Here is a 25,266-nt window from a genome sequence, read left to right as displayed (position 1 = left end):
CCTTAATGATTCTATGATTCTATAAAAGACAGAGTACACATTTTTTTCCTACTCCAACATTTGTCTATTTCTTGAATTCTACCATCAATGCTTCCATAAAATATTAATCATCACTTCTTACCTTGGCTGATCCAACTACAACACAGTGCAATATTGGTCTACTGTTTACAGATATATTGGCAAGGAAACATCACTATTTGTTATTATTATTCTTGTTCACTTAAAGGCAATAAAATCATCTCTGATTGTCTATTGAAGTCTATTGAAGCCAAGCTCTAAACATTTTTTTCCTCACTACAATTGTTTTGCTGATTATCAAATAACATAGGTCAACACAGGGCAAGTAATTAACAACCCCCTCAAATTTGATACTGAATATGTACATACAAGCTTTCCTGTATTTAGTGTTATTGAATACATTACCTAATGCAGAGATCCAGAATGGATAAAGTTCTTTAGTGAGAAGTGCATCATCTATTTGAGAAAGAAAACTTTTCAATACATCAGTCACATCTTCAAGCTGGTGTTTTCCTGCTCTTAGTTTAACACTCCTTGCATCTTTTTTGAAGCTTTCCAGCAGCTCAGCCACATTGAATGAATCACCATTCGTAAGGTAGATCTGCTTGCTACCTAAACCTAAGTTACAGAAATACAGGACAGAAAAATAAGTAAATGTAAAATCAAGTATTCTTTTAAAAATTCCAGAAATTATTACATGAAAAGCATATTTGGCTGTCTAACGCATCATATTTCCTACTAAAATCTCTCCTGACCTTTTGTACATACTCATTTTGTTAGTAAAAACACTGCCAAGCCTGCTTACACCCAACCAGACCTCTTTGCAAAAAAACCACATCATAATATTAAGCAAGCTGGGATCACAATTTCAAGAATACTTTACAGGGAATTCAAATCCCCAAATCTCTTCAGGACTTCCCAAAACAATAGTTTCAAAAGGCACAGTAAAGGAAAGAAGTTTTGATGACTGGTATAGTATTTGCTTTCATAAGAAAAACTATTTTATTACCCTACTGACCAACTCAACTTAGGACTCAGTAAAGTAGTATTGTATTCATCCAACCTGAAACATTTCACTCTTAAAAGCCTCAAGATTAGTAGAAAGTATTCCTTTTTTCTGATTTTTCTCACGTTCAGGAAGACATCAGGCAGCCACTATTCTTCACTATTTAACAACTAAAACCACCAAAGCCCAAAGCCAACTTAAAAGAAAATTCATAGTCTAAAACACAGTCAAGACTACCTTCAATTACTGCATATGAGAGTAGCCAAAACATTTTTTTTTTTTTTTAAAAAAACTTGTGGAAGTTTGGCATAGATGTGCAGTCCCGTTGTTTCTCTTTGTAGAGGTGTTTCCCACATTCCCCACATTTCTTGAAAGAGAATCGTGTTTTATACAAAAGCCTGCTTTTCCTATGTACCTGTCAAATTAAGCACTGTCAAAACCTATGAAATCATGTTCTTGCAATTCACCTTTCCTGTAACGTCCACAAGCGCTACCATTTGATACTGCCTTGGTGTTGTTACCGTCAGGAACAGCTGTGGAACCGATAGTGTCTGTCATCTGTAGACTACAACTAAAGACAGAACTTTTACCATGCTGACATTATGCATTTGTATGCATACAAGTAATGCATATAAATAATTCCTTCAGCTTTCAAATGAGTATTTTAACAGCCAGTAATGCTGATCCTGAAAAAACATATTTTTCAATAAAGATTTAACTTATTTAAAAGACATTAGGAAATTGGATTTTCATTTAGAACACACACGAGCGATTGGTCTGAGTGGCGGACATAATTACCCTGCTTTAACAACATTTCAGCACATGAAACAGTGTAAACTATACTTAGAATAATTCCTATTGCTAATGATTAAAAAATAATTCAGCAAAAACTTTTTTTTTCTTGGTTTTAGGCAATAGTTGTAACCCAGACACAACTATTTACCATAATGCATGTTGTCATATTCAAAAGTTATTTAGTTACATTTCAATCACTGAAATATAAATTAGGCTTTCTCAAACTGATAGAGGTTACAGACACATTTATCCTGAAGACAGATTTGTACAGGGTTGATACGTATTTAACATTTCACAAGAAAAATGATGAATTTGCAGTAGTACAAATGACACAGACATCATCTCCATATGATCTAATGCTATGGAAAGTTATGCTGGCAAAATTTACTTAAACAAATAGTAACTGACTATATGTCCTTAGTCTCCAGCAGCTTTAAGACTGAACTCAGCTCCACAGTTAGTATCAGTTTCCCAGAAGATGTGCTGACCAGTCCAGGTCATAGCCTTTCCTGGTTCACATAGCTTATTTTCAGCGCTGAGGTGTTCTGCACTGAGGCACTGGACCCGAGGCTGAGCTACATCAGGCAAACAAGCCAATCTTTAAAATAGGAAGGTGCCTATAAAGGGCATCTACCAAGCTGTATTTCCCCAAACTGCCCATTCTCAGATGTGTGGCAGTGTACTTCACCATTGCATCAAAGAGTGGCGAGGCTAATGAGGGGTATGGTTTTTACTTTAGGTAATATATAAACTCATTCAATAAGATCTGATGGTGTAGGGGCTTAGGTATTATACAATGATCTTATGTTGAATAAAATCCACTATACTTACCATACTGTGTAACAAATGCTATACAGCTGTTCACTATAATAGGAACATCATTTTTGCTGAGCTGCTGATCTTGTAATGCATTACCATCTGTACCTGCTGCTTTTTCAATTGCAGTATACCAGACCATGAAATCCAGCTTTGTATGGCCATGAATGTATAGCGTTCTGAAAAGTATAAAAATATTTTGAATGCAGAAAAGAAATAGAAAACTGATGTAATTGTACTACAGCAACAGAGCAGATGTCCGGAAAAAATAAGATATACTTGGAATAAGACATCAAGGCACCTTTCACCACATAAAGCTGTGGTGGTGGCCTATTGTTACAGCATCTTTTTTTTTTTCCAACTACATTTGTACTAACAGTGTCACAATAAATGAAAGAAGAACCACAAACACTGTCACAGGCCTTTGAAAGGATCTGACCAACATTTTAATTACTCTTCTTCAGTCTTGCTCCTACACTGTGCATTCATAAGGCCAAGTCAAAGTTAAGCGGGAAAGAGATTTAGAAACATCTTTCAATACTGGAAAAGGCTTTCCTTCTTTTCTATTCCCCACCCCCCCACTTCTTTAGAGGAGACATACTGAACTTCCCTCCTTCACATGTATCAAAATGATCACCCTTAGGAAACCACAGAGCGAAGGAACATGTATGAAAAAAACAAGACTTGAAGTATAGTAAGTTAATGCAACTCTTTAATTACCTGTTTATCTCAAAGCATGGCCCTGTTCTGATTTTATTATTTAAACATGCTACAATAATCTCCTCTGTTTACCCTTGACAGGCTTGCTTCTAAAAGACAATTCCAAAATTGAACAGTTTAAGGGTGTATGTCCACCCATATGCATGTAGGTAATAAACAACTGTTTTAAGTGTTAAAATAGCAAGCAAACTTTTCTACATACATACTCTTCGTCTCTCACTAAAGAAGTGTCAGGGATTCATTTTTTAATGACAATTTATTTGCTAGTTAGGAAAAGTTTAAATGTTCTACTTAACTTCTATGAAAATACTTTCATCAAAATATAAACAAACATTCATTTTGATCATTTTATTTAGAAAAAAAAACCAAAGCATTTTATATAAAGATGGAATATTTAGTTTCAGATTTTTTTATTAGCATCTTTCAATCTTGCTTTTATAAACGTTTCCATTCTAGCATTCCTATCACAATAGAAAGTGACGATGCAGTCAATGTACATACACAGAGCCAGGATGTGAAGTATTCTCAGGATCTACCACACAGACTTAGCCATTCAGCACCAGAGTAGGAGACACTAAAGTATTTCATCTTACTGAAGCCCCTTTTTAAAAAGTCTCTACTTCATGACTTCGAAAGTCATACTAACCACCACACATGCCTGGCTAGTAGAAACACTCAGCCTCTCTCTTCCTTTAAGAAAAAGCAATAATTTGCATAAAGCTCTCAAATTTTTACAGCAAAATGAGCGTGCCCAACTCAATACTTTCAAATATTTTCTGAAGATCTGTCAGAACAGATATCCTACATGGGTGGTTCTCAACCAATGGCTTCCAAACAAGACATCACCCTGACATCCTCCAGTATTGCTGTAGTCATATATAAGAGGATATGAAAAAGTTTGAACTGAGTGGAAAAGAGTCTGACAGTGGATGTTACACTATTCCTTTAGTACTATTATTCACAGATCATCAGAGGTTAGGACTATGATGTATAAAAGATTTATGTTGCTTCCCAACACAAGCAATGCACACATATATGCATATTACTGTCTTTTTATTTTCCCTGCATAACAGCAGGATTCACATTACAGTATTACGCCAAAGGATAAACGGAAGTCTCAACAGATTATTTTTTGTTATCTAAAGAATTATGCTATGTACACAAGAAGCAACTTACTGTAAAGTGAAAATATTATCACTTCTAAACAAGAAAAGGGCAACTCTGCTGTATATCAATGAATTGGTACCAGAGGAGGAGAGAGGAAATATAGTAGCGTGTTGAACTTCAAAGGTAATTTAAGCTTATCTGTATTTTTTCACAGAGATATGAAAGTCTAAATAATGTGCCTATGAATTACCTAAAATATGTGAAAAAGACCATCTTGTATTCTATGGATCTTCCCATCCTCCCCCGATGCATCACATTAGAAAAAACATATCAGAACCACCAAGAGATGATGCTCTCATTATTTTCTAAAATTTGAAAAGCTGTTGAGTTAAATTCAAATTACAGAGGAAGAAGTTACTTAATGATTAACAAAGAAAATGGGGTATCTCTTTAAGTAGCAGTCCTATAGCACCACCACAGTCATGAAAGAGAAGTTGCCGGTAAAAAATATAAATGTGAAAAATCTTACTGCTATTGTGGAACTCGGAACTTCGTGGAAGGCAACTAATTATTTTCAAAAAAAATTATTAACTTTGCACAGTCAAAAATCTCCAGAGCAGTCACCTAAAAAAGTCAGATAAGTCAGAGAAGCAATTTCAGCATTTACTACAACACCATAAAAGAGAAGAAGGGAGAAAAGGAAATGAACCCAGTACCAGACGCAGTTCAGAATTCAGTCAATTTACTGTGCAAGTGGCTTAGAAAGCTCATCTCAAACCGCAGTATTTTTGGCACATCTAGGAAACACATTTAAATCATAAAAACATACAACAATGTACGAATAAAAAGTTTAAGCATTCCTTCTAATTTTAACACTTTCAGCCAAACTTAACAACATTTTTTTCCTATTTGGAAACGATTTGTTTATCTCCATGAACTTGGAAGGTGGCATGAAAAGGAAAGGGGAAATAGTTACCAGCAGGAAAGCAGAACTTCCCACAAAGCACAGTAGAAGTCTTCTACAGAACTTCGCGAAGTAATAGAGACAGCTTTGCAGATCTAGCTTCTGCTTTTCATGTCAATGTTATCATCTCTTCCACACAGTTTTCAGAGACAGTAGTAATAACAAATACATGTATTTCTCACTGAAATAATTGCTATTATCAAAATATAAAGTTATATTAAATGCAAGGCTTAAGACTAAGTATATAAACACAGGCTGAAGTGTACTGGTGTCCCATGTACCACAAAACTGAGCAATTTAATGTCAAGAATACTTCTAAGCTTATAGAATTAATCATGTTTGAAAGAATTTTTACTGCAATGTTTACAAAGGTCTACCTATCACGCAGACTAATAACTACTTTGCACAGATTGTGAATCAAAATGCATTCCTACAATATAAATTAAGTGCCTTCTACAATAGGTTTATATATGTGCTACTTCTTCCGGTTCACAAAATTGATAAAGAACATACATTTCATAACAAATAGTTAGCAATAGTGACTACATGGTGAATAGTGGCGGAGTTTTTGCTCTTTTAAGTGTGAAGCACACACAGTCCATACCCCAGAAATTAATAATTTAAGCATTCAAACAACCAAGAAGGCCAACGAATGTAGATTTCTGCCTTAGTGAATTGAGGCAATTGAATTGGCGTGAATGACTGAAGCAGTCCAAGACCACATAGTCTCAACATCAAGGAAGCTACTCTTAGCTTTTCAACTTTATCTTGGACTACCATCACAACCTTCTGCACCAGTAGTCAGACAAACAACATATATGAGCACGCTTCATCCACAACAGTGCAAAGGCTTATCTTTAACCCATCTTGCAAAGTCCACTAACTTCGTGGACTTTGTCTGTATGCTTTGCTGCACAACTCTGCATTGGGAAAGCAGTGATACTAAGTGATTCTGGGTAAGGGTTGCGGGGAGGAAGGGTGAGCACAACTCAGTGCCCTCCAGCAATTTTCAAGTGATTCTAATAATCTACATGTCTGAAAACAGAGGTACTAAGAAGGTATACATTGCTATAGAATTATACAGGAATAATCAAATTGCAACTAAAGCAGGGAAATTCCACTAATAATTACAGATACATAACAAAGGATAGCAATATTTCTTCAAAGGATATTAAGGGTCTTATATCCAGCACATTATACTGGAAGCACAAAGTCCTTTCACTCATCTGAGTCTTATGTTTAGATTATTTCTGGATTCTAGAATTTTGTGCTCATAACTGCATTTTACAGTTATGAAGAACTCTTACAAGAAATCTTACAGCTATCATCAAAGGGTTAAGAAGAAAGCATTGTAATTAATGAACCATGAGCATAAAGAAATTGTGCCAGTATGTAGGGAAGGTTTATTATCTATAATAAAAAAGAGCTAACTACAAAAGAAGCATTACAGGTGTGGGGGGGAAAAGCACCATCTGGATTACATCATGGTCTGAAAACATTCACTGACAACTAAGAGAGCTTAAATGATTACAGGAAAAAAAAAAAGAAGAGACATTTGAAACTGAATTGTCTGCACAACTGTTTTTCCTTAAAGTATGGCGTTAGAGATTTTTCATTCAATTTTATATATAGAAGATATATTTAACAATTACTGTATACAGTTGTTTTCAGACACCTTTCCTCTCTTCAGTGTATAGATCCCTCTGTTGACCTCTGCTGAACTACACAGGAGTAGCTTCTTCAATCTACTATGCAACTTCTGTTTGGATGGCGACAAGAAATTGAGTATCACCAGTCACTGCAGGAATTTTACAAATAGATAGGAGAGATCAAGGCGAAAAAAACCCAAACTGAATATGGAGCAAACCAGAGGACATCTCTGTGTGATAGAGGTAAGTGTCAGACACTTTCCAGAATCTGGAAAATGGTTTGCCTCTTCTAGCAAGAAGTCAAGAAGCATTTTAACTCTGAAAGCAGAACGCAAGAGGAGGTGAATGACCACCTGATTACAGCATAAGAAAACAGTGTAGTGAGAAGTCAGGATTTCCAGCTGGGTTGGAGATAGTTCTAACAGGCTGGACAGTATGTTCCAACAGAGATCAGAGTGCAATGAAATTTCAATAGGTGCTACAAAACGGAGTGTGTTCCTCTCTAATTTACTTTAGCAAAGATACTCAAAGACAAACATGAAATGTCTTTGAGATCTGGAAAAAAGATCTAGAATTAGAAAAGGTCTAGGATTATTGTGAAAATTTAGGAAGTACACTGAGCTTCAAAAACAACAACAATCTTCAAAAGAGAAACAGTCTTGCTGCTTTGAAAATGTTTTAGCCTGGTTCAGCCTCTCATGATATGCTATTACTTTGCAATGTACAACAGTTTGTATGATTACCACCTCATATTTCTGAGCTGGTAGTCTTCTTTTGCTGAACACAGCAGAGAATAAATGAACAGCAAGGTGCTAAGTAGAAAACAGGGTAGAGGAAGAGGGGGGGGAAGAAAAAGGGTGGGGGCAGGAGTGGATTGTATTCATACCTCAGACAATTCAGAAAAATCTCACATGCCTTTTGGTAGTATTCTCTGTAAATTCCTGTGTTTTATACAAGCTGGAAAGCATTATGCACCTTGCAGCCCAAAACCAACTGTAAACTCTTCCTCTGAGTAGTTATGGTTCAGATGAACATTCAATTTGTGTACCCCATAAATTTAACATACACATAAATTTACTAATTTTTTAAAAGTCCAGATTCATAGATTCATTACATTATAATTATTTCAGCAGTGAGACTTGAAGTTTTTATAGTTCTGAAGCTGTTTACTTGTGTATGCAATCACTCTTAAGTGAGAAGTCCATTTGTAAAAACTCAAGTCATTCTTTTGCCTAAAGGAGCCAATGGAAAAAGTGTCAAAGAAAAAGGTGTATGATACTTGTAATGTATGATCTTCTCTAATTAATCAACCCAATGACTGAGACTTGGAAAAAAGGCATAAGTATTTGTAAGTAATGGGAAGTTAGGTTGAAGTCAGTAACAAGAACAACAGAAGAACAGTATGAGCTTCAGTAAGAAAATACTCAAAGTATTTTCATCGTTTCTTCTAATAAAATTTGTTAAGATGTTGTAAGACATTGACCATATTTATTTCTTTATGCAAAGAAGGGTGGTGTTTTGTTGTTTTGGGGTTTTTGGGTGGTTTTTTTGGTGTGTGTTTTTTTTTTTTTCCCCCCCAACCCTTTCTTAATTCTGGAAAAATCTTACTCATTTTGTTTCATTCTTGACATACTGTTTTTTGGGTTTTTATCATTTATCTTGCTTTTAAATGACTAACAAATTAACATGAAAGCTGTCAATAGATCAATATATAGGGTCTCTTTCAAGTGATCAATTTATGCCAAACTTGGCATTAGACAAGCACTGCTATACAATAACAGACAAAATAGGAAAACCTAGAAACTATGATATATCATTTAGTCGATGCTGATGACTACTCAAAGGTATTAATTAATTTATCTAGGGTTTGGAGGGGCAGAATAAGGATTGCTGGTTTTGTTTCCATTTACAATAATTGAGCCTAAAGATAAAGGTGATTTTGTATTTAATAATTTTCCACACACACACATTAAATTTCTTATCATTGCAAGATGCAATATCATGCAATTGTGCTGAACACCTGGATACTTTTGGAGTAATATCCTAAGCAAGAATCACTATGCCAAAGCTTATATACTCATATGGCTTTTAATGGTTAAGATAATGTGAACACTATGCAATTAAATTATTTATGGCAGACTTCAGTGAAGAAACATTAAATATATTCATGGCCACCATAAATCAGCCATGCCCCTGTTGAAATTATTTTCAAATAGTTCAGAATTTCCATTAAACTATTAAAAGCAGTTCAGGGAAAACCCGCCCTCACTTGGCAGAAATATTATAATGAAAGAAATAATAAAAGCTGACTTGGAGCTAGAAGTTTTGCTCAGCGCTGATATCTATGAAATTAGATGCACAGTTTGTATTCACCTATTGGACTGCACCTTGAATAGGATACCTCTGGTTCCCTGGTTGGTCTATGCAGCTTACTTAATGCTAAATCTTTCAATGTGCCTCTTCAAAAAAAAAAACCAGCAGGAAAAACTGTTTGCTTCTGATCTGCATCACCTTACTGAATTCTGGAACTTAAACAGTATCTTAGGAAGAGTTAAAATTCAGAACACAAGTTACAATGAGCTTCTCCAAGAAGTTTCTCCAACTCTGAATAGATGTCAAAGGTATCTGTGGGTTTTTTTTCTTGTTTCCCCAACAGAGAGAAAAACAATATTGCTTTATTAAGCCATTATTGGCTGTCAGAAGACTGTGTAAACACTGCACCACTTCTTACACAGACATTTGCCCAATAATCTATCATTGAAATAAAAAAACCCCAACCTATTACAAAATAAGAATTCTTTTCAATACTTTTACTTCCCTCTTTAAATTTGTACCCATATATGAAGCAGAAATACACTACCTCTCTTAAAGTTTCAACCTCCCATATCTATATTTGAAAGAGTCATCTCAGCAAAATATTACCTACTTGGAAGCAGACATGGATCATGTTTGCTTCACAAGTATGGTTTTTTTCTAGCTAGTATGTTGCTAACTGAGATCAGACATTACAATAAGACTAACCTGGGGACTCATACATACCTTCTCAATACTGACCTAGACAGATTGAGACACAGAATTCTGGGACATAAGAGTGATAAAAAAATTGAGAAGTAAGTGGTAAACGCTCCAAAGAGGTACTCTTTCTTTACAGGGTAAAAGAAGTTAGGTCTTTTTGAAGACTGCTATTGGCAGACTAATCTGGCTGGGAATAATTTTCTCAGTGGGAAAACTGCTTTTAATTAAGCAGTACTTGTTAGCATTTCCTGACACAGACATAAAACGTAATTAATACACAAAGACTTTCCCTCCTTTAAAAAGTCTGCCAATGTACTCTCTCTCTAGCAACCGCAAGTGAAAAAGCTCCATGACTGATCAGCAAGAATTCGAAGACATCAGTATAAAAGCAGATCAAAGCTTTATTCAGATGGCAACCTTACCTTCCTTTTTCAACAAGCAGCAGGACTTCTATTTTCTCTCCATTTTGCATCACACTACTGATTGCTGAAAACAAAACACGTACACATTCATATGATCTACACAGACATGTATATAGACAAGCACATACATGCACATATAGATGTGTTTTTTCAAAATGATCTTCAGTGACAAAAGGAGCATGGAATTCTTAAACATTTCAAATAAAGAATGCTGTTGATAATAGAAACAAAACTCCACAAAACACTACAATACACTCACACATACAGGAAAAATTAATACAGAAGATTATAAAGAAAGGTTAAACATGTACTACTTAATGTGAAAACATGCTGCAGTGTTTTATTATATTAAAATTAAACTTGTAAATACAAGTTTTAGAAGACATAATGATACAGAAGTAAGCTGGATTTTTGAATCCATTAATTTACTTGCACTCTCATGGCTGCAGATATTTACAATAACATAATGTGAGTTATATATTATACTGTGAAGATCACTGCCACCCTTCTTTATGTTGCCTTATGCTATTCCTGCTAAAAAAAGCACCCTGCAAAACACCTACGTTATACATAACACAGAAAATGCATCTGGATAGTTGCCAGTAACAGTGCTTATAAACTATACTGTGCACTATACAAAAAACAGTAAATTAAATGTAACCTCTTTACTAATTCAAAACTCTGAAAAGTTAATTCTGTCAAAGTTTAGGTCTTATATATAATCCACATCTTATCTCAACTTCTTCCTAGAGCCAGTAAAGTCCTGAATATCAATGAAGCTCAACAAACATTCTGATGTATGTTATATGATGGTTTTGTATCACGCATACGCCTGGCCTCATTTACATTTACTGAGTCAAATATCAAGAAGGTAAGTGACTATACTTCCACCGATGATTCATTATTTGACAATTTTCAGTTATACAATTCAGTCTTAATAGTGGAGCAGAGTTATTTTGGGGAAACCAGAAATCAAAGAAAAGATAGGAGTATGGATATATAATATTTCCAAGAATTACTACTGTTATACAACTAATATTTAAAAATCAAAACCCAAGCAAAAACAATTTTCAACTGAAAGTTGAATGTGTGTTTCATTTCTACACTTGAGATATACACAGATTTTGGATATGATTAGGGTAGGAGCAATTACAGTTGCATTATCAAAACTAATGTAAGAAACAGTTCTCCTACTGCCTAACCTTTTAATTCTGAATCGAGATCAAAAAGTATTCACAAGTTAAAAGATACCTAGAGGCATAAAAATATTCCTGATTAAAAACCACCTTCACGGTGTTATTCACAGCAAATATAAGGTGGCAGTAAATAAACAGTAGAAAGCCCAATGGCATTTAGGCAAGTTCCTGCAAAACAGTCCATAATCTGACAGCATTTACAAAGAGGATCATCAATAAAGAGCTAAATTATTTTCTCTATGTTACTTTAATATAAAATCTCAAATTATTTTTACTTTCCTACATAACATGTTGCCTTGTTCAATCTAAAAACAAGTAGGGCAGATATGCTTAAAGATGATTCAGAGCATAATTACAGACAATGATATAAAATTGGTCATAGAAGACCATTTGTATAAATACTCTTATCTTTCCACGTCATGATATTGAGCAAAGAATATTTTTACTATCAGAAAAAAAGAAAAAGTCTATTAGTCTGTGAAATAAGTTTTCCAAGAGAATAATAATTTTTCCAGTACACTTGAGTATTTTAAAACTAGGCCTGTCAATCATCTCAAGAACACATTCTGCAGTGAGTATTTCTGCCCTGTCAAAAATACGAGACAATAATCCCAAAAGGTCATATATTATTATTCAATTCTGTACTCTTGTAAGAAAGATACTGCTGCAACTGGAATAAAAATTGTCTTCATTCATTATGAAGCTATGAAAAATCTCTCTAGCGTGTACCACTAAGTAGGGGAAAAAGTCCAAGACAGGACTTTACCAACTCCATATTTAGATGAGAATTGGGAGAGCATCTGGCTCATGCAAAGGAATAGTTACTGAGATCCCTAATGTTTATGTGTCTAAAATGTAACAGAAATGTCCTTAACAGTGAATTAATTCCATAGAGTATTTCCTGAATTTTAGATGTTAAGCAAAATTCTTACTTAGTTCTTGCAACCTCCTTAGATATATGGAATCTTCTTCAGCATTCTCCATTTCGAGACAAAAATAAAGGCTCGACTTCTCTATAGCAAACCAGCCTTTTCTCCACTGATCCAGGTTATGACAATCTTTGTAGTACAGCTGGCCAATCAGGTCACAGTCTCTCTCTAATAAGCATTCAGCCACAGGGGGAACAAAATGCTACCAAAGAAAATGGGGTGAGTCAGATGAAGAAAAAAAACCCTCTTCCCCTAAAAAAAAACAAATCAAGATATTGCAAATCTATAAGATTCAAGGACGAAAGCCACAGTACAAAAAATAAGACTTTCAGATTTATCATTCATAAACCCATATTACACTAAATTTAAATTATAAAAATAAAGTATAACATTTTTTCCATTCATACTCTACAATTCAAACATTTTTGCTTTTTAAACTACAATTGATTTAATTAGTAATGTTGACTATTAGCATTTGGTACTGTATAAAATACAGTACTGCTTTATGAATTGTTTCAGCAAATAAAAAAAATAGAATTGCAACCATAAACAGCTGAAATAAATTCATATCGTATATGTATAGAGCATATTAGAGCACCTTTAATATATTCTTAAGGTTGGCATTAAAATGTTGCTTCAATTCCTTTTCCATTTTATTTTATTATCTTGTTTCAAACATTAAATCACAAAAGTTATTTCTTCCTGCTGCACAAGAAACCTTTACATATGAGATAAATCAGTATTCATCAAGAATGGCTTCTCAGAGGATTTTAAGCTAACAATGACACTTTATTCTTTGTGTAAAGGCTTCTGGCCTAACTGGAAAAGATAATTATCAGTATTACCTTAGCTATTGCCCAAGTCCATTTTCTTTGTGAATATGCAGTTTCAGCTCCAAATAGAAAAACACGTTCTGACATTAAGTAGATTTCAAAGGTAAAGATGTCCCTAAAGCAAGCAAGAGAAAAAAGACAGCTGTATTTAGTTTTCATAACAGTAGACACACACAAGTCCCATTTCTTTCTCTATTTTTTCATTATTTCATACCCATGGAATGGAATCCATTTGGATATCTCCTCCAATCTTACAAGTACAACCCAGCTAATAACTGAGTATTTTATAACACAACACGATCAAAGGTCAATACTATGTGTTTAGAGGCTACTGCATAATAGTTTTTTCAGTAATTCTGAAATTAATAAAAATGTTTACATATAGTCATTAAAATTCACAGGGAATTTTTTGCTTTTGCAAGTTCATGTGATTTCAGCAAGCATATTTTTGTCATGCATTCAAAACATTTTGTTTAGGTTTAATATAAGCAGACCAACTCCTTGAATGGGAAGTTGTAAATAAGTTACCACAGAATCGCAGAAATGTTGGTTCAAAGGGACTTTTAGATGCCACTTGCGGTCTAATCTCCTCCTCAAAGCAGGACTATCACTGAGCATAGATCAGAACAGCAATGAAAAGCCTTGAAAGCCTGCGAGGATAAAGACTCTTTCTCTCAGCAACCTGCTCCTGTTCTCCATCACCCTTCTAATGAAGAGGCTTTTCCTATCATCCAGCTGAACCTCCTAGGGTGAAATGCGTGGTCACTGCCACTCCTTGTATCACCTGCCACCACCAAGAAGAGTTTGGTTGTGTCATGTTTATGATTACCCTTTGAAGTTGCTGTAGCTCAAGAAGTTCTTAAAAGTTTTGGGGGGGTGTTTCTTGGGTTTTTTTCTTTTTAAAAAGTATATCATTATTTAAACAGATCGACCCTGTTTTTCCAAATTTAACTAATAAATAATAAGGATAGTAAAAGAAGAAAAAGTAATCCAGTTGAAATTGGGGTGGAATTTGGAAACGGTCAGTCTTTAACCTATAAATTACGGTTCACCAATTTATAGTATGACCTCTCTCTAGAATCCAAATAGATGGAGTATGCTTTTTCCTTTCAGTGCTGGGGTTGAGATTTGTCTAAATCTGGAGAACTAAACATGACTCAGTTCTCTCATTTTCAATAACCACTTTGAAAATTATATGTAAATACTTAATTCTGACTAAGAGAATAGACATTTTAATGACCGATTGTTTCACTACATGAAATATCAAATTTAGGCAAGTTTCTCATAAAACTATCCAATTGCAGGTAAAGCACAGCAGGAGGTTAGTCATTCCCTAAAAGTGAATTATTCGGCCAACATATTTTTAATTTAGGTATTATCCTGAAGTGGAACCATTTGGAGATGTAATAAGCAATAGGTTAGACTTGATGATAGAAGAAGTAAGTGGTATTTTTCTTTTTTCTGGATACCACAAAGCTATGCTACTGCAGAATAGTGAAGGCCATCTCCACTGTATTTTACAGCATGTTGAGGCATCACCATATTTCAGGATTTCTCCCCTCTGCACGCCCTTTATCTCTGTAGTAGCTAAAGTCCCTTCTTCCCGTTATCTTTTCCAGTAGCTTACTGAATAGACTGTTTTCTTTGCAGACACTTTTGCTTTGTAACTACAAGCATTACAGGATTATACTGTAGAAAGATCTCGTTATTTTACATACACACATATATAAAGAAATTTAAAAGGAAGTGTTATGGAGTTTGTTAGACAGATCCAAAGCATAGTTTAGACAAAAATGTTGCCCTAAAGAAATCAAGTATCACTGGGATGCAACTCAGATTTAGGTGAATCTCCATGTGATGTTTTTAATGTATAAATGGGATGAGAGAGAGTTATAAAAGAAAATAAGACCACAAAAAAAGTTGCTACCTTCAAACTAACACAATGCTCAACAGTTACACTGTTGTCCTCAACTGCAGAACAAAGAATGGGTTTCAAAGACCAATAGATCTGTGACCAAAACTGAAAGAATTGTGAAGAACTCTAATCTGCTGCATTATTATCAGGAAGAAACAAAGCAGGAGTTTTGGCTTGAGGCAGAGGTCAATCCCAGAAAGAAAAATGAGTATTAATTGTTCAATTTATCATCATGTAACCTTTTAAGCACTGAGAATATGTATTACAGTTTTAATAAGAAACAGTTGTATCTAATTTATGCTGCCCTTTTAAATTACCCTAACATTTTCATTATATTACTACGAAGAGGGGGAAAAAAAAAAAAAATCCCCAAAATACCACTTAGCACTTATTTCTTGAAGTCAACATAAAACAATTCAGCTTTTTTTCCTAAATTGCATGTTCAAAATTCAGGAACAAATGAACCACTCTGAAAACCCAGAATAAAATCTTTGAAATACCTGAGTTTGTTTATTGAATTATTAATTTGGGAACCTACCCTCTATTTAAAAAGAAGTCTGACTTGTGCACTACAAGACAGATAACTTCATTGATGTCAATCATACCATTAGGAGTGGTAGTTTTATCATTTTCATAGTAGCTCAGAAAGCCACTTTCCAAAGTGCACCATCTTTTGTTGCAATCTGTGAATAAAGAAATAATAGAAAAGTCAGTTGGCATAATAATAAAAATTACCTCTTCCTATAGAAGTTGCCTCACAGGATGCATAGCTCTGTTGTAACAGTTATACATTTATGATGAAATCTCAGTCTCACTGACTTCAGTGGGCCAGGAATTCAATGGCTGTGTTGATTCTACTTAACCTACAGAAACTCTAGCACATGGTAATTTAAGAAAAGAGTATTTCAAATATAACACACTTATTTTTATGTTATGAGTATATTAAATCACTTCATAAGTTAACTTTACCATTGTATAGGGCTTTTACTTCACTTGCTGTGGAACTTCCTGGGGGAAGAGCTAGTACACAACACCATGTCACATGTTTAGCAGAAGAGATTTAAGAAAGCAAATAGAAAACATGCTACAAAGTTAGGAACACTGAAAGCTACAAGAACAATATATTCTGACAAGAGCTGATAGCAAAATGAGTGAGTGAATCATGGTATGCAGTAGCAAAAAAGGGCTACTCTTTCTTTCATGTTACTGGAACTAGAGGCCAAAACAAAATCTGTCTTCCATTGTTTGGTAATGCTTGGGTGTCCACTCACTGTCACAAGATCAAGGAAAACAATTTAAAGCTTTCAAATAGTCTAGAAAAAAACCAATGTCATACATGCCAGAACTTGTATCCATTGCACACTACTAGAAAACACAAGAAAAACACTATCAGAAGTTGTGTTATTTAATGTGATTAATTTTTTTTTAAAAAATATGCTACCAAAATAGTAGAAGATGACAAACTGAAGAACAAAAAAAACTAATAGAACAACCCTTTCTAGGTACATCAGTGGTTGAGCTCAATTCTCTCCTACCGCAGGCCCAAGTGTCAGATAGTAATGAAATTGTACAGAATTTATTCCTGTATACTGGGGGAGATAAATGGATACATCATAGACAGGCAGTAGCTATAGCCGTTTCAGGATAGCATGTTCACATTAGAATGAATTGGAGATCTCTCTTGTTGCTACTCACATATATACCTGGCAAGGGTAAATTCATTTAGCAACACTGTAGTTTATAGAATGCTAACATTTGTAGGGTGCTTTCAACAAGTAATGATTTAAGTTGCTGAGCATGGTTAAATTACCTAGTTAAGAATTCTATCTTCAAATAACTTTGAATTAGATATTTTGGAGTACCTAGTAATTGCCATCTATACTTTAAAAAAAAAAATACAAGGTGGAGGAAAAAAAAAATCTGCAGAGCAACCTATAAGTATTATTTGGCATATTTAATTAAGACCACATGTCTACTCCCTCTTATGAACCTAAAATATGAATACAGCACATGACATAGCGTATTAATGACTATTTGCTACTCAAAATATTCACGCATTCATTCTAGCTTACATCTAGCTCTTAGAATATAATTTGAGGTGCATCTATTCCTACCACTGCAGAGAAGCAGGTCCTAAGAGAAAATGCTCTGTTTACTTCTACAGTCTTAAAATTTCTATACAGCTGCAAATATTCTGGTAAGGTATTTGTGAGAATTTGGTAAACAGCTCTGGAAAAAAACCCACAAGAATCAGACAAAAAACCAAACTGCAGTGGTACTTAGCCAATACTTACTATGTTCTCTGATACTTCATCCAATTAGTTTTTCTGTTATTTGCTATATGATTTATACATGTTTTATACATATCTTGGTACTATTTTATTAGTATTTATTTGTATCATGCTACTTGCTATCTAGTTCTATCTATATTCTGTCTAAATATACATTTTAAATACTAAAATAAACGTAAGATAAAGGGTTTGAAAATATATAGGTTTACAGGAGTTGAGCATCAAACTTGGAGATTTTGTTTGTTTAGGGTTTTTTGTCCCCCAGCTTTACCCCTCCCATCCCCCAAAGCCTATTCTACAAAATAGCTCACTGCTTCAATATTCATTAAACTGTTACAACTCTCAAGGACAATTTTGGAATGTCAAGACTTTTAACAGGGTTCCATAAAACCTTTTACACTAAAAACAAGCAAAAAAATCAAACCTGAGCCACTAAACCTCTAACCCTTTGCTTTTTGATCCATTGCATCAGAATAGAATAAATGTTTGAGCTCTCTTCCTGCTGATCATCAACAGCTGTTAATTAACAACTTTCCTTATGCACCCCTGCTGAAACCACTGATGCTGCTATAATGAGAAGTACACACAAAATTGCCTTACTCTATCCTGCACTATCTAAAATCCACATAATGAAAAACGGGAATGTATTTCCAGGTATTGCACCTAGTTGTTACAAAACTTGGGTTCAGTTCACATCACTGAATGATTTCTTGAGTGTCCTTTTACCATTAGGGCTCAGCCCACAAAGGGATAACAGTTTTCTGTGACAACAAACACAGCACTCAGATTTTCAGCCCTTGGCACTAAAGGCAAGATTGTCTACTGCCTCAGAGATTCGTAACACTGAGGAAGAACTTCACTCTAGTTTAATAGTTAGGCAGCTTAATAGGATTCTGGCTTGCATTAAAAAAATAAAAATCAGTAGATCAAAAGCCCAATGTACTTTGGGACAGGGCCCAAAATTTAGACAAGTGCTGTAATCCCCAGTTAGAGAATGGTGCTCCCTTTCTGGCCCAGTGAGAACTCAGTTCAGAACTGCTTCAACAAGAGAGCTTATTTCTTTTCTCTAAAACTAAATAGCTAGGTCACTTATTTGGGTAGTGTAACCTTCTTACTTGAATCTTTACAGGCAGAGGAGGGAACTGAAACTGTATCTCCCACACATTAGTACTCTAACCATCAAATTATTTTCTGAAGACAGTAAGAAGGAAAAAGAAAATATTAGCACCTATTCCCAACAATCTGCAATATGCATATCCCATATTACTTCATGTTAATGAGATTTTATAAAGGTAGAAACAGTTCTTGATGTAGTGAAAAAAAAACAATTCAGAAGGGAAAAAAAGATTACGTGTTTTATGTTTTAAATAGCAAAAAAACCCTTTTGTCATAATACTTCTTACACATGGCTGAGATAGTAGAGCCCTGAGGCAAGAGCAGTTTCTAATTCAAAATTGCAGGGTTTTTTGGTTGTTGTTGAAAGGATATTATTATTACATCTTCCTCCCTTGTTCCATTTGTCATTTGTTTTCTTAAATTGCAAATGGTCAGGGAAACCTATCTTCCTATGTATCTGTAAAGCACCCATCCCAGAAACATCAGTCCTGACAAACACATGGGTAATTTAACATTAATGCAAAAACAAAGCAAACAAACACCCAAAAAAAAAACCCAACAAAAAAAAAAACCAAACAGCAGAACATCCAGCATCTACAAGACACGATCACAATTTCAGAGGCCAAAACCTGTGCTGAGGGAAATCTTGTTCCTTTCCATTTACTTTTTGTTCCTCCAAGTAGTAAGTGCAATGCTAAGCAATAGACTACAAGCTTTCAAAGCAGCTTCATTTCTGTCCACTAAAAACTTATGATGGAAGACAGTCAAAATTCAGTTGTTTCTTGTCTGAGGGCTTTTTTCATAAATATTTTTAAGATATCCTACTAATGATGCTTACTCCCACTGCATCTCCCCAAGAAGTACCACAGAAGACATTCTGTGAGCATTTATACCCAAGTCTTCAATCTATACATGTATTTACAAACTCATACTGCATTTCTAACATACCATTGTGTTAGAAGAGACCAGTAGTATTGCCTTGTATCTGCTCTCTACTTCTCTTAGTGGGGTCTCTTTTTTTTTTTTTTTAATTTTTTTTATGAATATAGCTATAGATACCCACAGCACAGAAGGTCTGCACTTACAGCAAGTAATAGTGAGGTTTGCAGTTACTCCTTTCTCTCCTGAATAAGCTCAGTGCAGTTTCAGAACAAGGCTCAAGAAAGTCCTGTCCAGCAGCAGTCCTCTGCCACAATAAGTGTCTTTGTTAACAACTGCAAAGTTGCTGGGAAACACCGGTGATCAGGCATTAGTTGTTGATCACCCAATGCTTTCAAGTATTTGGACCCACACTAACATACAGATTCTTCAAAAGCATATTTAAATAAGAGTTATGTGCTTTAACATGCTTCAGTCTCCACTAAGGATCTTAAAGGCATGAATATGGAATATGGAGAATATGGACATAATCATTTAAAAAAAAAAAAAAATATATATACCAACACAGGATGCCATGTCAAGATTTTAGGAGCAATAAACTCAACCATAAATCAGCCCAGATTTTAAAAATCCACATCATTTGTTTGTTTAGATGGAAGAAAAATATAGGCACACAACTGGGAAGAAAAAGGAAAAAAAAAAGCTAAGAAAATTACCTGATAACACCTCTCAAAAAAAAAAAAAAAGAAATCACAGAAGACTGATATACACAGAAGACCATGTATATGTACTGTGATATACACACATTTTCACCCCACAAAGCTCAATTTATTGTAAAGCTGTTGGAAGTGCTCACTTCCACTTGGAATACTTTTAAAATTTGTAAGCTTGAGAAATATCCTAGGTGTTACCCATTTTGACTCTTACTAAAAAGTCAGTGATACTTTTAAATGATTTCTGGAATATTATCATTTTAGATGGAAACTACTTTTTGTCAGTTAGTAGCATCCATCTAAATATAATTAAAGTCAGAAGTGTTTTCGAAGTGTTTTTCATTTATCAATAACTGTTGTTAACTGAATAATTTTTCAGTAGTTCCATTTTCTTCCTCTGTCAACCATTGAATAAAGAGATCAAGACAATCAGTATTTTCTTTATCCGAAAGAGGTCTACCGAATCAAAAGAGGATATGTCACGTCAAAGACATTTTATCTTTTAAATAGTAATCCAAGAAGTTAAAAAGAACCAAATTCATCCAAACCATACATATTCATGTATTATTCAAATGCATAAAGTAAGCGTGAAATACCTTCTTTTAATTTCTTCTCTGTAAGAAGCTTAGCAGTATTAGAAGAAACTTTGTATAAGAATTCACAAAGAAAAGTGGAATGTGAAGAATCTTCAGAGAAGCCACTTTCAAAACAAGTATCATAGTTTGGTAAATCTATTAAACGAAAAAAGGAGTAAGTAACATACAGAACTTCAGTTATATCAGTTATAACTGTTTCTCCACAGGTCTTTCTAATATCTCTGTAATATCTTTACTACAGTACAGATACATCCTATTGATTTATTTTTATAATTAGAGTAAAATTCTTACATATTCATCAAAAAAAACATTGGTTCACATTTGTTACAACATTGCCATTGTCTACCACTGCTTGCCAATATAATCTAAAATACGGCTTTCTGGTGTACTAAGCTTTTATTTTCATCCCTTATGTAACATACTTCAACAGAAGGGAATTGTTTCTCTTGAGGGCTTATCTAGAAGTTTACCACCAACTCTGGCAGCAGATAGACAATGATTCGGAGAATCACTGTCAACCTGCAATGACCTCCCTTTCTCTGAAGAGAAGAATAAACACTAGCACCAGCACATAGTGATGCTGCCTTGGCTGGAAGGCTAAAAGTAGAAAATGGTCAGAGCCAAGACAAGCAAACTTCTCTCTATACCCTTAGGACCACTTGAGAGCATAGCTAGGAAAAAACCCATAGCTGCATGTTTGCACAGTGACTGAGCTCAACATCCCAGGATCCAGTGCCTGGCACTTGTGACAGAGCAATGCTCAGGCAGAACTTAAGGCACCGTGTTTGCTCTAGGAAGCCCTAAATCATTCCTGCGTTTCCCACTAAAACTTTTGTTGTTCAGCCTATGCAGTGTTACTTTGCAGAGTGGCACGAGACGATGAAAAGTTGGTCCAGGAGTATGTCCACAGTGCTGGCCGCAGAAACAGCACAGCTAATTTTTTCCAGTGTAAATCTGCTTGTGAACTTTCATTCCCAGACTGCTTCAGATACTGTACAGCCCTTTTGAAAGGTAAGCTCAGGCACATCCATACTCTACAAATTATTTATTTATTTATTTTTAAGAATAGCTTTCTGTTTCCAAGAGCCTCATAACAGTCACACACTGCAACCAGAACAGTTGACTTTCAAGGTCAAAGTTTATCCCGTGCTCCAAGCTGCAACAGCGGTTGTGATCTGAAAAAAAGTTTGCTGGGATAGATCATATTACAGGTTTAAGAGGTGAGTTTTGTTTTGGGAGGAGAGTTTGTGAAAAAACAGGTAGGGCTGTGTGCAGTAGGGGTAGATATCAATTTAAATAATTTTTAAGAAAAGACAAAGTCCCAGACGAATACTTTAGATACATGTTAACTGTATACACCCATTTTTTCTAGTAAAAGCCTGATAATGTTGGAGGAACAGAAGACATTTTTCTTCTGTGTTATAAATAAGGGTATGAGGTCTATGAGTTATCACTGGCTTTTTTATGATTTTTTTAAGTCCTAAACTTGATGTCTGAGCAAAATAAAAGTAACTTGTACACAATTACATATACTGTCTGCTGAAATACAGTTAACACCATCACAACTGCCCCACTGCTATATCACTGTTGTTCAACTCAATGCCAATTTTTCTTCTGAATTCTCTCCTTCCTTCCTTCTTTCCCTTTTGCTCAATATGAAATTAGAAGATCAAAACAAAGAGAATATATCCTACCTGAAAACTTATTATGGTACAGGAATTCCATTTGCAGTCTTTGTCCAGCTTTCTTGGCTAATAAGTATGGAGTACTGTAAACAGGGTCTCCAGTGGCACACATAGCATCAGCCCCACTAAACAGCAACATCAGAGTTTCTAGCACATCTTGTTTAACTACAGCAGCACACAGGGCCTTATCATGGAAAGGGAAAATAGGAAGTCTGTGTAAATTAGAAAGTAATTGGCAACAAGTACATGTGATTTAGATGCAAATCCTTTCACCTCCAATATAGTTCCCCTGCATTTTCAAAGACCATAAATATTGAGAAGTAGCACGAATCATCTAGTATGGTCTGAATCTAGAAAAAAGCAGCAACAACAAAAAAAGAAAACCCAAAAACATCATCAACCCAAACCCTGCAAGACGTTGCTGCCACAAGTTTCACTTGGGAAGGGTAACATGAATTAATACAACTGGAGGGGAAGCTTGTTGTTTATTTACGTGAAAAATTCCCCCTCGTCTTCCTTCACACATCAAACTACTAAAGAAAAAATCCAATTATTTAGACCTCAAAAGTTCAACCAAAGAAACAAAATTTGATCCTTACACTCTATTACTAGGAAACACTGAAATTCATAGGTAGTTTTTCAAAACTATGGCCACAGTCAGTAAGGCAACTATTCTTTAGGGTATCTTCATACTTGATCATCATCTTTGAGATTTAAAGATCTCACTGCATCCTAAAACATCAGTCCCCTTTCATTTTTGTATACACGAAGACAGACAAACTAACAAACTTTTTTTCTTTTTTTTTCCTTTCAAAATATTGGTCCAAAACCTTAAAACCAGGAGTAGCTATTACAGCAATCTATTCCATAACAATTTCTATGATTTAGTATGTATTTAAATTATTTACTTAATTAATGAGTTTTTCTGAAATGATTAAGGCAGAAGTCACTCAACACAAGAAGAGTACTACTCTAAAATTCAGCTGCTCTAATAAACACATAAGCAGGCGTGAGATGACAGGGCAGACCATTCAGTAAAAGTTCTAGAATTACCTGGCAATGACCACCTTATTACACGGTATTTTCATGTCTCCATAGTGAATTTGACCATTATATCCAGTATTTTTTCCCAGTAGTTAAATGATCAACTGACAGACACCCTTCCCCCCCCACCAACAAAACCCACAGACTTCAGAAAAATCAAGCCTGTAAAACAGAGCTATTTTCTGTGGTCCGCAGTTACAATATTAAATAAAGTCTCTTGCACAGCTGCTACCAGTAAGTAGAAAAGAATCCAAATGTTTTATTTTGCAAAGACATAAAGAGTTCCCCATGAAGCCCAAAAATGTTTCCCAATTCCAATGAAATGCAAAAACCCTAAATTCAAGCTATACAGTGAGATGGTTCTATACTTTGGCTAGAAGTGTTTTAATGACAACTATTCTTATATGCCCTTATTTTAACTTCTTATGTGTGTAACTAGCATACAACTTATAAAATGTATGGAAAATAACACTTCCTTTTTGACACAATAACTACTGAACAAATGAGACCTCTCTAGTTCAGACCACGATAACTTTTAAATATTACTGCCTCCCCACAATCTCTGTATACCTTTTGAGATAATTTGACTCATGCAATTGAACGCATTCGCATTGTAAAAATATATGCATTTAAACTTTTCTATATTCATATACCCTAAACAATCACGACTCTGAAATCATTAGATATTAGAAGTCAGTCAAATGGATATCAAAAATTACACAGAAATTGGTAATTATAATTAGCATTTTCCACTTTATAACTGCAAAGAATGTGTGTTATTTGTGTAAAAGGAAACAGTGAGAACACACATTTTTCATCATTAATTTTAGCTTGTTTCATTTCCAATTAGCTACAAGCTTCTACGTAAGTGTGCATGAGCTACTTTCACCACTGATAACGCTGAATTGTCTAATGTACTGGAACGTTACATGTCAGACATATAAGATATCACAAACACACAGAGAGGGAATCTAAAGAAGTGAAGTGGGGATTTGCATCCCTAGAGCGTGTATTTGAAGAAAAATGAAGAACAATATTCATTGATGGCTGTGGAAGACACATTACAGGCACCATATAGGTACCATAACCTTTTACAAACAAACAAACTGGAAAAACTAGGAACTAAGAAATCATGAAATGACTCCTGTAAAGACTCCAAAACAATTCTTATTCAGCTCTGTGAGAATGTCACTCAGGATTCTGAATTTATTTCTCAACAGTTTAACAAGATGACCAAATTGCACACAGATACAATACAATACAAAAGGTGTGGTATGGGCTTACCCATTCTAATATTACCTTATTCAACTGTTCCTTGGTTTTGTAGGAAAAAGGTGCTTTCCTGAATTTTCCCTCTTTGTATTTTTGTGTAATGAATGCTATCCTTTTTTCTGCAGGGGCATCCATATGCAGCTCTTCATCTGGAGGAAGATTTCCTGCCCAAAAACTGTTTGCCCTCTTGTTTCCAATGATGATAAAGAGCTGGATGAGGTGCAAGAAAAAGACAAGCAAAATAGCATGAAGGATATGAAGCTAGCCTCTAAATAGTTTTCAGCT

At 34.8% G+C, this 25,266-nt stretch overlaps 1 protein-coding gene across 1 annotated transcript in view; it reads right to left on the bottom strand.

Moving 5' to 3' along the window:
• Positions 1 to 423: 423 nt before the first annotated feature.
• Positions 424 to 25,266, bottom strand: part of ARAP2 (ArfGAP with RhoGAP domain, ankyrin repeat and PH domain 2) — a gene marked incomplete at its 3' end in the record, with an annotated part of 77,385 nt that continues 52,542 nt past the window's right edge. The window contains exons 12-20 of the mRNA XM_009581637.1: positions 25,009 to 25,191; positions 22,675 to 22,849; positions 20,981 to 21,115; positions 15,924 to 16,068; positions 13,483 to 13,585; positions 12,641 to 12,839; positions 10,513 to 10,576; positions 2,651 to 2,814; positions 424 to 636 (exon numbers count right to left, since the gene is read on the bottom strand). Of these exons, the coding sequence (XP_009579932.1) occupies positions 424 to 636; positions 2,651 to 2,814; positions 10,513 to 10,576; positions 12,641 to 12,839; positions 13,483 to 13,585; positions 15,924 to 16,068; positions 20,981 to 21,115; positions 22,675 to 22,849; positions 25,009 to 25,191 (1,381 nt within the window). The remainder of the gene's footprint in view (positions 637 to 2,650; positions 2,815 to 10,512; positions 10,577 to 12,640; positions 12,840 to 13,482; positions 13,586 to 15,923; positions 16,069 to 20,980; positions 21,116 to 22,674; positions 22,850 to 25,008; positions 25,192 to 25,266) is intronic.

This window comes from Fulmarus glacialis, unplaced genomic scaffold (assembly GCF_000690835.1).
Source record: "Fulmarus glacialis isolate BGI_N327 unplaced genomic scaffold, ASM69083v1 scaffold23297, whole genome shotgun sequence".
NCBI classification, from domain to species: Eukaryota; Metazoa; Chordata; class Aves; order Procellariiformes; family Procellariidae; genus Fulmarus; species Fulmarus glacialis.
The sequence above is the reverse complement of the archived record's forward strand: the minus strand, read 5'-3'. Positions and strand labels throughout refer to the sequence as shown.